This window comes from Mauremys reevesii, linkage group 1 (assembly GCF_016161935.1).
Source record: "Mauremys reevesii isolate NIE-2019 linkage group 1, ASM1616193v1, whole genome shotgun sequence".
NCBI classification, from domain to species: Eukaryota; Metazoa; Chordata; order Testudines; family Geoemydidae; genus Mauremys; species Mauremys reevesii.
In genome coordinates this window covers 275,489,326-275,505,175 of record NC_052623.1, presented here as the reverse complement: position 1 = coordinate 275,505,175, position 15,850 = coordinate 275,489,326, and the positions used below count along the sequence as shown (strand labels likewise).

Sequence of the window (15,850 nt, the reverse complement as noted above, 5' to 3'; positions counted from 1 at the left end):
CACAGGGGACACTCAGGAACTTAAAGCTTAATGTTTATAGGACTGAAACCTAAGTAGGCAACTCCCTTCCTTTCTACAACATGTTTTCTCCAACCAGCACAAGTGGGGTGAAGTATTCAGCAGAAATTAAAAAACTGAAAGGGATTACAAATATAACAATATATTTTAATAATAAATATATTTAACAATACATTTATAAGAATTTTATAGGGAGTATTGTCATCCAGATGTGTGTGGGTGTTGGTTGGTGTTTTCCCACAGTACCCTCACTCACAATTCTAACCTCTGAAAACAAATTACTTAAACTCACTTACCTGCAGGTGATTTAAATGAAATGTAACTGCATAAAACTGCAATTTTCAATTTAATCCTAGTTAGATATTGTGTCCCCCGCTTATTTCTATCACTTGTTTTCCATAATTTTGAAAACATTGGCTGTATCACCCCCAAAATATCCTCTCTTCCATTTGGAAAACACAGTGGAACTCTTTAGAGTGGTGGGTGAAATGATACTCCGAATCCATGTAAATATGTCTTAAATGTCAAAGAAGATGGTAGGAACTAAATATACTAAACCACCTCATGAGGCTAGTTGGCCAGAAGGTAATGACTTAGTTATTGTAAGAATAATATTGTGGTGACCTAGGTACGTGATCAATAAGGCTATAAATTTAAACAGTATGTCTGCACACTATTTTTCAAGTTTGTTTCACCTTTGTCTGGTGGAGAAATGAATATTCCTCCATACACTCTCTTTGAGATGAAGTTGGAGACTGTCTTAATTTAGAGCAGGGGTCGGCAACCTTTCAGAAGTGGTGTGCCGAGTCTTCATTTATTTAAGATTTCACGTGCCAGTAATACATTTTAACGTTTTTAGGTCTCTTTCTATAAGTCTATAATATATAACTAAACTATTGTTGTATGTAAAGTAAATAAGGTTTTTTACTTTATGTCTCAGTAACAACTTCTTAAATGTTTAAGAAGTTTCATTTAAAATTAAATTAAAATGCAGAGCCCCCTGGACCGGTGGCCAGGACCCAGGCAGTGTGAGTGCCACTGAAAATCAGCTCGCGTGCCGCCTTCGACACACGTGCCATAGGTTGCCTACCCCTGATTTAGTGTTTGTTTTTGGGTGTTCTATGTATGTTAACTGTTACTAGCAATTAATTTCTCCTTGTGTTCCATCTTTACCTCATTTCTTACTGCAGGTAGGGAACAAGACGTGTGTATGTCTCTCTCCCTGTTTCAGTATGAGTTTCTTGTCCTATTCCTCCAATAGCACACTCAGCAGCAGAAAGATATTTGTGTTAATGGTTTGAGCTGCTGGACGGTAGTGCTTTCTTGGTGGCTCTGGCAGCAGTTGTTTGTATTAACTACCTCAGTTAAGTGAGGAAATTATAGTACAGTAATATAGTACAGGTGAAAATGAACTTTATTGGAAACCAGACTTGCATTTCTTAAACTGAATAACCATGTAGAAGCACTAATTCTAAAGCAAAGCATAGAAAAAGCAGTTTCTCCACTTTCCCTGCAGCAGCTGATGAACTCATTAACACATCAGAACTGAAAAGGTTAGTAACATCAGCAGTTATTTTAGGTAAAACACTGAATTTTGAGCGTGGGTTTTGGCAGGTACAGTGAGAGAGCGAGGACTCATTTTTAAAATGTCTTCAGTCTAAATATACTTTTATACTGTTGATGATTTGAGATCTTAGGCAGGTTTACTCTTTTAAGAAAAAAATAAAACTTTACTCTTCCCTTTTAAAATATAGATTTCCCATAGCTGGCTTTGTGTTCTGTGTTTTTAATAATATGAACTAATGTAAACTAACCATTTTCAGTACCTTCCATTAACAGAAATGGAAAGAATTGTGATTTTTTTTTTTCCCTTCACGTTTGTAGGCTAACGTGATAGCATATTGTTGGGACAATGGAGTCCATGCTGAATAAGTTGAAAAGTACCGTTACAAAGGTAACAGCTGATGTCACCAGTGCGGTCATGGGAAATCCTGTTACCAGGGAATTTGATGTTGGCCGACATATTGCTAGTGGTGGCAATGGGCTTGCTTGGAAGATCTTTAATGGAACTAAAAAGTCAACAAAACAGGTGAGATCTCAGGTGAAGGCCTGTGGTTACATTAAAATCATACTTGAGGAATGATAACAATTGCATGTTTTGTTAGGAAAGGTTTAGAAGAACATTTTGTTTGGTAAACTATTGCTAGCGTTACAATTTGTGAAGTCAAACGAAGACAGAAAAGGTATCCAAATGTGTTAATTTAAGGTTCCCGCTGCTCATTTAATCACAACAGACTGGCACAGTTTAATTTCTGGTTCAATAGATACACAGAAATTGAGCAGTAAGAAATGTTAGACGTGAAGTATGTTGACCAAAAGTATGTTGGGGATGGCCTCATGCTAACTGCCGTCACCATGCCTGTTTCAGGTCATTGCTGTTAACCCCTCATTCCCGTAAACACTATATTCACTCAGAGGCGGCAGGTTTGTATAATTTTTGGTGGTGCCCAGAATGGGTCCAAGTCTCGCCACACCCCCACAGCTGCCTTGTAAGCCGATATATATATATTTTTAAATAATGTAAAAACGGACTGGAAACAGTGCTTAATAGATGGGATAACTCTTCTGTTTCTTTCAGTTGCAATGGATGTGACTGCCTTTCTCCATGCCCCCACAGCATGGGTATGGCTGTGGGGGCATGAGCTATGGCACCATGGGTATCTTTCACCTGGTTAATAAGCCACTCCAGACAGGGAATTAAGCTTAAGTACATTTTTCAAGTCTTGATTGGGTCTTCTGACAGTAGAGTCTGCGTGATTTGGCTCCAAAAGTGGTAAAGCAAACCCTGACTAATGTTTCTGCAAACTGTTTTGTCACTGATAAGGCTAAAAGTACACTGCCAGTTCCATGTTACAAGGAGTCAGTATTTTATTGCGTGATGATTAGTTGTATTTGACTAATAGTCACATGATTATCATTAGTCCATATTTTGGCCAGTCATCACGTCAGCATCAGTCTGATGCTGCAAAACAAAACTAATCAGTGTGGTAAGTATTTTGTATGTGAAAGGGCTTCCAATAATTATTTTCATATAAGAATAATTTCTTGAAGGATGTCTTTTTCCAGATGTTTGTGAGGAGTTATACTCTTTGGTAGACTCCTTCTGAACATTGCTAAGATATACAGCGAATTGCAAGATATATTGTGGTTATTATATTGCATGCTATCTGTTCATTAGTAATTTATTTTATTCCTTTGTTCTGCCAGTCCACCCTTCTGGCAACTTGTGAGTGGCCGTTTATCATCTGTGCCAGTGACATCACTAGCTTCCCCAAAATGATACGTGAGTGTCCTGTTTCAAATAGCTCCAATTTTTTTTGTCAGCAGTATCAGCATTCCACTAGCCCACGAAAGCTTATGCTCAAATAAATTTGTTAGTCTCTAAGGTGCCACAAGTACTCTTGTTCTTTTTGCGGATACAGGCTAACACGGCTGCTACTCTGAAACTCTAAGTGAAGGAAACTTGTTACTGCCCTCCTGGATCTGCTGTCTGTCCTGGTTTACAAGGATGTTTATAGTCTAATATTTGATTATCAGGTTTTTGCTTGCTTGCTGTCTGGTTTACACAAATAAATCTGTGAGATAATATAGATATGCATGTATGAATATTTGTGTATATGTGTTATGAATCATCCTATGTAGCTCACACACACACACACATATATATAATATAATACAATATGTAAACATTATTTAGGCCCCAGCATTTTTATTTTTTTGTTGTTGTTCAGCCCATCTTGAGATTTGTTGTTTACTTACTCCATATTGCCTTGAACATCTTTTTATATATATATATTTTTTTTCCTGGCCTAAGGAAGCACTAGTTCCCTCCCTCCCCTCTTCTTAAAATGCAGTTAGGAAGGCACAGATAGGGATGGGGGCACTTGAGAGAACTTTCTTACCAAACCACCTTGTCCATCTCAAGGGTTAGCAAAACATGTAAGGAGATGATCATCTGGGCACTAGAATCCCTGCTACACTTAGTTTCTGTTCCTTGTTCAGAGAATCCGTTAGCTCTCACAATCTTGTTGGAATCAACATTTATTTATTGATTTATTTAACTAGTCAAGTGAGGAAGGGAGATGAGTTTCAGAATAATCACAGTTGAATGAGGCTATTACTAAAACAACCTGGAAGGAAATGTAATTTAAGAGACTCCGACTTTAAAAAAGACTTGTGAAAGACTGGGAGAATGGGGCATCTCTTTTGGAAAAAGAACAGATGACTATTGGAATACTAACCTTGAGGTTCCAGAAAATCTGAGTAGCGCATCATGTAGTCAAATGCTGGGTACGTGTTCAGTTACTGAATGGAATGATTTGCCAAATTATATCTATTACACTCCCCAAAAAAGTACATTGATTAAAAGAATATTATTAAAGTTGCAAAGTCAAGCACTTAAAAGTTAGGAAGTGCCAGAATTAAGGTTGCCTGTACAACTGAAATTTGGTCACCATGTGCATATGCGTTGTGATACATTCTTTAATTACATTATGACATACTATATTTTCCTCACAAGACCGCTGCCTCATTCAGTGCATAGGATGGACAGTTCAGATTTAATGAGTAGATAATCAATATTTTTTTTTCTCCTCATTATTCAATGTGTGGCCCTAGCCCCAGGGGTGGCTCTAGGCATTTTGTTAGTCTTTAAGGTGCCACAAGTACTCCTGTTTTTTTTTTCTAGGCATTTTGCCGCCCCAAGCACGGCAGGCAGGCTGCCTTGGGCGGCTTGCCTGCGGGAGGTCCCTGGTCCCATGGATTCGGCGGCACGCCTGCGGGAGGTCCGCCGAAGCCGCAGGACCAGCGGACCCTCCGCAGGCATGCCGCCGAAGGCAACCTGCCTGCCGCCCTCGCGGCGACTAGCAGAGTGCCCCCCGCGGCTTGCCGCCCCAAGCACGTGCTTGGTGTGCTGGTGCCTGGAGCCGCCCCTGCTTAGCCCTTATTCACTGCGTGCTATTCAAACCTTTTTCTGAAGACAGAAATATTAATTTCCTCATAGACTTCTTTGGCACTCATCACTATCATAGCTGAGTGCTTCATAAAGAGTAAGGAGGTTATTTTCACAACACCCCTCTGAGATGAGGCTGTATAATTATCGCATTTACAGATGGAAAACTGAGGCACAGTGAGATTAAGGTGAAAAGTATCCACTAATTTTGGGTACCCAATTTGAGGCACCTAGAATCTGAGGGGTTTTTTTCCCCCCAGAGTCTTTAGCATTATATTGCATGTTAGGTTCAAAGCACAGTCCCACCAACTTCAATTGTGTCCAAGTGCTCAACACTTCTGTCGTTAGATTCTGGGGTGTCAACTCAAACATTGAGAAAATGCGATACACGCAATTAGTGCTCACTAGTGAAAAGTTTGGTTTAAGTGACCTGCACAGCAACGTATAGGAACTGGCAAAGTCAGTGGTAGAATAACATTCTCTAGGGCAGCATTCAACTGCCCTAACAGACCATCGTTTCTCTCGTTGCAATCCCTTGTCGTTTTCTACATACCTTCCAACTTTCAGAACAAATGAAGCAGGGATCCCACAGTCTTCACTACGCAGCCCTGATTCATCCTCAGAGAGGGTTCATCCTGTACACTGAATGAGGCAGGGATCCTGTGGGGGGAAGAAAAAATAGCATTTAATTACATGATAACATGCTATCATGCATAAGTTTGGGGATGGGGGCAAATTAGAAGCACTTTATATTCATAGGTTTCAGAGTAGCAGCCGTGTTAGTCTGTATCCGCAAAAAAAACAGGAGTACTTGTGGCACCTTAAAGACTAACAAATTTATTTAAGCATGAGCTTTTGTGAGCTCAGAGGGCTCTGGGCTGCCCCAGCCGTGTCCCCGCCTCGCCCGGCCCCGCGCACCCGCCTCCGCCGGCCCCGGCCTCAGGGCCGCCCAGAGGGGGGGGCAAGGGGGGCAATTTGCCCCCGGGCCCAGCAGGGGCCCCCACGAGAGTTTTTCGAGGCCCCCAGAGCGGGGTCCTTCACTCGCTCCGGGGGGCCCGGAAAACTCTTGTGGGGCCGGGCGCAGGAGCTTCTTCTGCTCCTGGTCTTCGCCTGCGGGGGGGGGGTGTCCTTCTGCTCTGGGGCGGAAGGACCCCCCACTGGCGAGTTTCCGCCCAAGCAGGACCCGCTGCCGAAGTGCAGCCCGGTCTTCGGCGGTAATTCGGCAGAGGGGGGCCCTTCCGTTCCAGGACCCGCCGCCGAAGTGCCCCGAAGACCCGCGTCGGGGCCTCCCGCCGCCGAAGACCGGGCTGCACTTCAGCGGCGGGTCCTGCTTCGGCGGTAATTCGGCCGCAGGGGTGCCCGGAACAGAAGGGGCCCCCCCCGCCGAAGACCCCGGGCCCCCGGAATTCTCTGGGCGGCCCTGCCTGGCCGCGCGTCCCCCGGCGCCGGCTGCGCGTCCCCCACCGCCCGGCCCCGCATCACCCGGCTCCATCCCCGCGTCCCCTGCCGCCCGGCTCTGGCCCCGGCCCCGCATCCCTTCCCGGCCGCCCTACTTTGGTCGGCCAGCTACCTGGCTCTGGCTGTCCGGCTCCCGCCACATCCTCCAGCTCCGGGCTCCGGCCGCGTGACTCCTGCCCCGGCCCAGCATCCCGGGGCTCCTGGCTCCAGCCGCGGCCGGACTGTAGTGCCGCCAGCCACATCCAGGCAGCGCAGTAAGGGGGCAGGGAGGGGGTGTTGGAGAGAGGGCAGGGGGGTTCGGGGTGGGGGGGTGCATAGGGGTTGGGGGGGTCAGAGGGCAGGGAACAGGGGGATTGAATAGGGGCAAGGGTCCTGGTGGGGCAGTTAGGATCAGGGGATGGATGGGGCGGTGGGAGGCAGTGAGGGGCAAGGGTTCCAGGGGCTGTCAGGGGACAGAGAGAAGGGGTGGTTGGATGGGGCAGGGGTCCCTGGGGTGGGTGGAGGTGTCAAGGAACGCGGGGGGTTGGATGGGGCAGGAGTTCGGGGGACCATGATCCCTAACCCTAAGAACATTTGCTAATGTTGTTGATTGTTGTGCAGGGGAGAGGGTGAGAACTGTTCCCATCAGTCTCCTTGTTGTCCATTCCTTTTCCCTTCTTTATTTACAGCATAACTACAAAATAGTTTTCAATATTTCTGAGTATATAACATATGCCGTCAAAAGCAGGACTACCAAAAGTGTTAAAAGTGTTAAAAATACTGGTACATGTCTTCCTATTCATTAAATAAAATACTGTTTTACTGTTCTACTAATGTGTATATTTTCTTTAAGTTAAAAAAAGTTAAAAATTTAATTTTTTTAAAATAGCACCAAACTTTAAGGGTGCGGCTTATAATCAGGAGCGGCCTATACTCGGGACAATACGGTATTTTAAAATTCTGCATATTTTATTAGTCAAAATAACACAAAATAAACATGCCAGTTTCAATTATTTTGGTAATTTATTTCAAAATACCAGTCAGCAAGTATGTCTGTAGCAATACAGACGACAAAAAAGATTCAGGAAACGTTTTTTGACAAATAGATTCCTTACTAGGTATATTAATAAAGAACTTTGAGTAATAATTCTTTAGACTACAATATAGAAATGTATTTCTTGCACCCCTCAGAAGCAGTGCAAAGGCTTGGGGGAGTCTGGGGTAAGGGAGGAGCTGAGGGAGAGGGAAGCAATTGCTGGGAAGGAGCCTGGGTGTGAACTGGGAGGGTTGTGTATGGTTGATAGAAGTATGGAACGTTGTTGTTGTTTGTTTTTGAACAGGGGGAATGAGGGGATCGATTGTTAGGGTGCCTTCCCCATGCTGACTCTAGCCTCTCTGAGTCAGACACATCTGCCCCTGTCCCCATCTGGCTCTGCACCCCCACTCAGCCACCTCCTCCCCCTGTCCTCTTGTGTGCCTGCACCCTCACTCCCATTCGTGTGCGCTCCCCCCAGTAGCCCCACGTAGCCCCATGTACCCCACATAACCCTTGCCTCTTGACTTGGCCCTATGGGCAGAGCGCTGTGAGGAACGCAGACTTTTCTCTTCCCTATTCACAGCTTGGGCTGCTCCCGCCAGGGATCGTCTGCTCTCTGTCGTGACACCACAGTGGCCCCTGGTCAGTGAAAGGTGTAACTGCAGCACTTCTCATCAAAATGCATTATCTGCTAAGGAAAACAAATTGTGTGTAGCACATGACTTCTGCGCATGCGCAATGGCACAGAATTCCCCTAGGAGTCGTTCTCTCCTCTGTGTGGATGAACCTCTAGACCAGGGGTTCTCAACATTTATCTTTCTGAGGTGCCCCCCCTCTCCCCCCAGCATGCTATAAAACCTCCATGGCTCACCAGTGTCACAACAGTTGATTTTCTGCATATAAAAGTCAGGGTCAGCATTAGGGGGTAGCAAACAGGTCAGTTGCTTGGGGCCCCATGCCACAGGGAGCCTCGTGAAGCTAAGCTGGTCAGGCTTCAGCTTCATCCCCAGGTGGTGGGGCTCAGGGCCTCAGGCTTCAGGCCCATGCAGTGGGGCTTCGGCTTTCTGCTGGCCCTGCTGACAGCCCCCCTGAAACCTGCTTGCGGCCCTAGAGCAGGGGTCTCCAAAGTGGGGGGTGCGGCAGGAAGAGCACCTTTTTTTACTGATGGGGTGCACGATCAAAAAAGTTTGGAGACCACTGGTCTAGAGGGGGATAGAACACTTTGCCATTGGATTTCACATGCATAAGAGAATGGTGAGACTTAGGTTCCATTCCAGGCTTTGGAGGAGGGATGTGTGCTCCAGTGGGCACAGATTCTTCTGCCCATTCCCCAAGTGTCATCTCTTTTGCCCTATCCCTTCCAACTTGTCCATTTCCCAGTCCTGTCTCTTTCCCACACCAGGCTCCTCTTCCCTGTCTCATTCTCTTCACTGAGCCAGGCCCACTTTCCACAGGCTTCTCATCCCCACTCCAGTCTTCTTGCCCTATCAGTCCCTAGTTTCACCCCTCTGGACTCCTCCTCCCAGTTCCAGCACATTGCCCGCCCAGTCCTAATTTTCCCTCCTCCCAGCTCTCCATCTGATTGTCTATCTCCCCAGTCAACTCCTCTCTCCCCAAGTTCCCTATCCCCTCTGGCTTCCTGTCCGTTTTCCACCCTGGGCTCCTCATCCACTCTCAGCATTTATCCACCCATCTCTTTGTCCCAGTCTACTTGCCAAGCCAGTTTAAATTCTTCTCAGTAGGGTTCTAGTCTCAATCTACCATTTCCATCCCCTTGCCCCTTTCTCCCCCCCCCCCCCCCGCCCTTATCCCAGTCTACTCAATAGGTCCTGCTCTTGTAATCTCTGCATCCGAATCAAGCAGCTTCCTCCTCCAAACTGCCTGAGACCAGGAGGGGAATCCTTAAGAGCACAGGAGAGAGAGGCTTCCTACTCTCAGTTCTGGTGCCTGTGCCTGGACCTGAACTAGGACCCAGCAAGGCCTGCAGCAGCCCAGAGCTACAATTGCAGGGAGAATCTTGTATTCTTACCTAGGTTATTCGTGCATTTGTCACATAATCCTACATTTCCTTTTCTTTCTTTCAAAATATTTTCAGTTCACCTATGGGTTTACTAATATGTCTGTGCAAGGAAGTGTTTTCTAGAGGCCTGTGGTTCAGCAAAATATTTTTGCCTAACGTTTCCTCTTCTCTACTAGAATATTTGGGGGTTGACTTTGCTTGAGTCATTGTGCCAATGCTGATACGAAAAATCAATTTCCATTATGAAATTTAAAGAACTCTGGACAAAGAGTGCTTCATTTTAAATAACTAATAAAAACAAATGTAGCACTTGAATGTGCATCCAGACATAAACAAAGCTGTGCTCATGTGCAGACTGCAATTAATGTGGTTATATACCACTTTGTGTAATGAAGGGGTTTGCTTTCGATTTGCATTTTAATCTAAATGCCATAAAGTTCAGGTTTTTTATCTCCATGAATCTTTAAAATATTCACAATTGCCTTTGCCTCCATGCTATGGTAGAAACAACAGTTGCAGATCTAAAACTGTAATAGTTTTATTATTGTAAAGAAACTTCCTTATTGGTTTAGGAGAGAACTCCTTTGTATGTGCGTTTTGGTTTTTTTATGTCCCTGTAAAGTCCTATAAAGATAAATGTTTTCTATAGCATTTCAGCAAAGAAATTATGTAAAACTGCAACAAGTATTGACTTATTCTGGCAATCAGAGAGTACCCAAAATATTAAGGACAATTCCTTCTTTACCTTTTAAAACACATTTGTTGTTACTAATTCCAAGTATTAATGCTCAGATGTTAAAGGCATCATTAAACAGGCAAAAAAAGAAACCAGAAATGTTGTACTGGTTTGTGTGGAGATCCAGGTTGTCAGTCACTAGTCGTCTTATATATGTTCACACTTGGCTGTGTGCTGGAAAATGGCACACCTATTTATTTTATTGTATTTACTTATATTTAAAAATATTGGGTACAAATCAACATAAAAGAAAAAACAAATGTTTAACACTAGTATTTACAATTTGTTAAAGTGAAGTCCTCAACAAACACCTTGAACAATTTTCAAGACAATTACTTGTCAAATTTCAGTGAAATCTTCCAGAAGAAGAGTATCTGGTGTAGAAGCTGAATTTTTTGAAGCAGTTATACAGCAGCCAAAAAAAAAATTTCAGAAATTATTTTTTTTAATGTGTTGGACTGGGTTTTTCTATTTACTGCTTGAATACTGCTTGTCTCTTAAAAATTAAGTCATCATGCAACTACATGGGGAGATTTAACTTGAAATGACCCTTATAAAATATTTGGCAACTACATTAGAGTCTTTCTGTGGGGACTTAAAACATATCCATCTTCTATTGTATGTTGTTTTTGCCTTTGCTTCTTCACTTCTAGACTGTAGGCTGCTTTATTACTTTTCCTAATATGGTTATAAGAATAAAAGACAGATTGCCAGTTTTGCTTGACAGTAAATTCTTTTTCTCTGAAGGCTCTCTGGTAAAAGCTGGTCATCTTTCTGGATTATCATCCCCTTTGTTGGTTTATTTTGTCTCCTTTCTTTAAATATCCTTTCCCAAGCACCTAAACCTTCTCTCTAATGGCTTGCATTCTAGATTAGACAGACATTTTAGTTATTTAAATGACGGGCCTGGAATATGTATCTGAACTCCTTGGAAACTTCTGAAGCCATTTGTTTTCCCCACTCTGGCCTCTTATTTGTTGCTGGTTGGAAAGAAGATTGGCATTGCTTTTTAACTCTGCCATAATCACTGAAAGTTTTTGTGAATTACATAATTTTATATTAAAGAGAAGAGTCTTCTTTTAAGGAATGCATCCATCTCTGTGTCATGGTGTCTATTATTTAAACATATACTTGACATAACTTGAATTTCCTGTTGCCTATATTTTCTCATTTAATTTTTAATAACCAATTGAAGTCTTCCATTCACCTTTGCTCAATGCAGAAATTCTTATAACAGGAAGAGAAAGTAATAAACAAAGAATTGTATTTTTATTTGGGGCCTAGGCTGACCATTAAATAAAATTCAGTTTATAATTTCTTTTGTGATTAGCTGATGTTATCCCAGTGTCTGACCAAATTTCAGTGAAGTCTGTTATATTTTGCTTACCTACATGTTTATCTAATTTTATAACTGCATAAAATATACCATTCACTTCCTATCCCTGAACTATTGTATAGCAATCATGGTTCCTTTCCAATGGTTACTGCATGTTGGTAGTGGATGAAATTGTCCCTGAATGTGTATAGGATATAATCCTTTAAGTTAGGCACTTTACAAATATATAAGATGATAGGCACCTGTTGGTTTTTAACTTTTCATTTTGAGTCTGGGAAAAGGACTATATGAATAACTTGCTATTATAATTCCAGATCTACTAACTGCCCACATATCCTTGCCCTTCTCATCACTTATACATTGTGGTGTTCTTAATACAACCTGTCCATATTTCATTTTTACATACAGATAGAGTTTTGTGTGACATATACAACTGAAAAAAACAACCCCTAATTTCTGAGCTCAATTAGACTGGACAGTTGCTGGGTAACTGAACCTGTGCTGTATGATGATTGGAGGTGAGGGGGCTCTGTAAGTCAGCGTCTCTGCGTATCTGTGTTCTCATTGATACATCTTGAAGTAAAATAACTACTGTATTTTTGTATAACAAATTCCCATAGAGTTTAAAACTTCATCTGAGTAGCCTATTATAAAAATGCAATAAATAAAATAAAATCCACCATTGCACATTTTTTCCTGTGTAACACCCCCTTCCCCCACTTCCCCGGGAGATGTCTCAAGTATGCATACCACAGTTTGGGAACCCCTGATTTAGAGGAATGTCTTGTACCGCTTTTGCGAAGGGGTTAATTGCTTTGATCAGCTATGAGAAAATCAAGTGTCTTTGGTCTTCATTGTGAATGACACTGAGCTATTGAACTGTATTCCAGAGAAGAACACAGTTGTTTTCTGTCCCTTTGCTTTATGAGGTTAAAAGATGAGAGGCAGTCAGAAAGTAACTAAGGTCTTTTCTACAGATCTGTAATTCTTAGCAGATGTGTGCAAACTCTTCTGGTGGTATCTGCAGTTTAGGCAGAGCTTGGGGGTGTTTACTGCTCCTTCTGACAGTGATTAGAACCTTGTAAGCTCTATGTACACTGCAGTTTCTGCTGTCATTACTGTAGGTGGATCTTGTATGTGTTAGGGAATTACAGGTATGAGAAATCCTAGTGCAAACACAAAATAACTTCTGAAAAAGGAAGTTTTAGGCAAATTTGACTGGTATCATAGCATCAATATTTAATAGTATTGATTTAATATGCGTTATAAGGCTTCTGCTATGTAAAAATTGAAGGCGGCAAACAATGTGTGAATTACTTTAAATGCTTTAAATCCTGAGCTGTTTGTGGCACTGAGGGCTGTTTTCTAATGAGGGATATCTTTCATGATTGAGTGGAAGTAAACTGAAAGGAGATTTAGTCAGAAAAACAATTATACTGTAGCAGATGAGAAGTGGCTAGCATACAAAGATTTGCAGTTGACAAGGATATTCTTGAATTTCTTTTAGTATTAAAAAAAATAAGACTTCATGGTTTCAGAGGGACTACTTGGAGTCCATAATGTTAAACCCCTATGTAAGCCTTTGCAAGATGTTACTCTCAGTTTTGTAAATAAATATAGCACTATTTTTGTCTTGTAGCTTGACTAACTTTTTTCCTAAGAACTTTTCATGAAGAGAAGAAACTGTAATGGGACCAAACAACTATGTTTCAATTTTCTTTAGAAAGAACTATATAGAGAGTGCATTTTCTTGTTTAATGGTAACAGTTTCCAGGCACTCATAATGGCAGATTGTTGAGATGAATTTACTAGATATCTCAAAGAATCATGCTGGATGGAGGAGGAAGATGGAAAAGGCTATCTCATCTTAAATAACCAACACTGTATGCTCTTCCACCCAATGGATTGCGTGAAATAATCTGAACAATGGATGCACCTAAAATGTTCATGCTTGTTTTAGAAATATTAGCAATTCTAGTAGTATTTCCCATTTTAAGTATAGGACATATTGCTTGAACTGTAATATCACTAAAACTCAGGTTAGTTTGTGTTCCCACTGCAGTTCCTTGGAATAAAGTTGACCCTTCTGGAGGGCGGGGGAGGGGCAACATAAGTCTTTACTGCAGTATTTAATTATGCATAAACTGTTTTTAGTTTGGTTTGGTTTTTTTGAGGCCTCAGACTTGGGGTGGGTCCATTATAAATAATTTCCATATGGACAAATAAAATGTAATATTTATTCACATAACTTACTGCAAAGGTCATTTTGCTGCTTTTGCTTTGTCTATATACATAGTGAAAATTGTTATTAGCATTGTGCTGTTTGCATGTGTGACCTCCTGCTGCATAGCAGGCTGACATGCTGAATATGCATATTCATTAAAATAGCACTTGTGCCCAAATTTACACCAACAGTTGCCTCCTTGTCTTGTCTTTGGGCTGAAACCTAGCATTTTTTATACAAATTAATATTGGTAAATAATATAAATTCTAGCTTTTATATTAGTTTATATTTTATGAACATATTTCCTTCTGTACATATATAAAATAGAAGTTCAGTTAATGAATTTTTATTTTATTTGGACATTGGGAGTCAGGAAGCAAAGGCTCAGGGTTAAGTACCCCCCTCACCTTTTAATTGCTGAATACATCACAACTGGAAGCAAGGTCCAGGCCACGTGATCACACAAGAAAAGTTCCAGAGATAATGTGTTCTCCTTATTTCCCCTTAAATTAGGATTTTTGCTCAAGAATATTATCAGACTCCATATTCAACAAAAAATTAAGACCTACCAAATTAGGTAGTCCTCCCCCAAATTAATTTTTAAGATACAGCAAAACATTCTGAAATCAGTAGAATTTGCATTTTCTCTTCTGAGTAATTTTTTAAAAAAGAGTTGAGGGGGAAAAAAACACTGAGGAAAATATTGTTTAGGGAAAGAATTTATTCTTTCCATTCTCTACAATGTGCTCAAGAAAAAATACAAATGTATATCATAAAGCATCATTCCAACAAATAGAACATAGAATATCAGGGTTGGAAGGGACCTCAGGAGGTCATCTAGTCAAACCCCCTGTTCAAAGCAGGACCAATCCCCAGACAGATTTTTACCCCAGTTCCCTAAATGGCCCCCCTCAAGAATTGAACTCTCAACCCTGGGTTTAGATAAATAAGTGTATTCTCAAACTATTTAAATTACCAATACCTGAGCTGATTTTGAGGTGCTGAGTATCCAAAACTCCCATTTATTTAAAATCAGGCCAGTTGCTGTCTTCAGATGTGCTGCTTAGTAATTGCATAAGTAGTGCTGGTACCATTAACCATAGGTGGCAAGTTTCTAATCTGCCAGGGGGTGCTCCCCCAGGCTCTGCCCAGGGCCTGCCCCCACTCCACCCCTTCTCCCAATACCCCACCCCCCACCCTGCTTCTATCCACCCCTGCCCTGCCCCCACCATGCCTCTTCCCGCCCAGTTCCACCCCCAAGTGCACTGCACCCTAGCTCCTTCCCCCTTCCCCCCCAGTGCCTCCTGATGCCACGAAACAGCTGATCTACAAGAGGCACAGGGAGGGAGGGGAAGGTGCTGAACCGTGGGGCCACGGGTGGGTAGGAGGTGCTGGGGGGAGTGGAAGGTTCTGATAGGTGGGCTGCCGGTAGGTGCTCAGCACTCACCATTTTTTTTTCCTGTGGGTGCTCCAGCCTCAGAGCACCCATGGAGTCGGCGCCTATGCCATTAACACAAGCTTGTGATAATAGTCAATTCATTATTTTGTATAAAGTATGTAGCAGTAGTTTACTGGCTCAGGAAAAATATATTCTTGAATTGAGATTAAAAAAAATCATGTTGATTGTAACTGAAATAAATTAGTCTAGCATTTGGCTATGGATGTATAATGAACTACTTTCTGCTTTGATGGATCATATTAACTTTACTGTGTGGTGTAGGTAGTACTGACTGAGTTTTGTTGCTTATTTTTAGGAAGTTGCTGTTTTCGTCTTTGATAAAAAGTTAATAGACAAATATCAGAAATTTGAAAAGGATCAGATTATTGATTCTTTAAAGCGAGGAGTTCAACAACTAACAAGGCTTCGACACCCTCGACTAGTTACTGTCCAACATCCATTAGAAGAATCCAGGTAAATTTTAGTAAAATTGTAAGAATTGTTTTTTTGCTGGAGATAGAGGTCTGGAGCATTTGGAAAAACGTGGTGGAATAATAAAAGATATGGACTTGGCAATTAGACAAAATAAATAAA

At 42.1% G+C, this 15,850-nt stretch overlaps 1 protein-coding gene across 1 annotated transcript in view; it reads left to right on the top strand.

Moving 5' to 3' along the window:
• The window catches only part of SCYL2 (SCY1 like pseudokinase 2), a 55,710-nt gene that overhangs the window by 3,503 nt on the left and 36,357 nt on the right, over positions 1 to 15,850 (top strand). Inside the window, exons 2-3 of the mRNA XM_039494776.1 lie at positions 1,903 to 2,107; positions 15,573 to 15,730. Of these exons, the coding sequence (XP_039350710.1) occupies positions 1,931 to 2,107; positions 15,573 to 15,730 (335 nt within the window). The 5' untranslated portion in view covers positions 1,903 to 1,930. The remainder of the gene's footprint in view (positions 1 to 1,902; positions 2,108 to 15,572; positions 15,731 to 15,850) is intronic.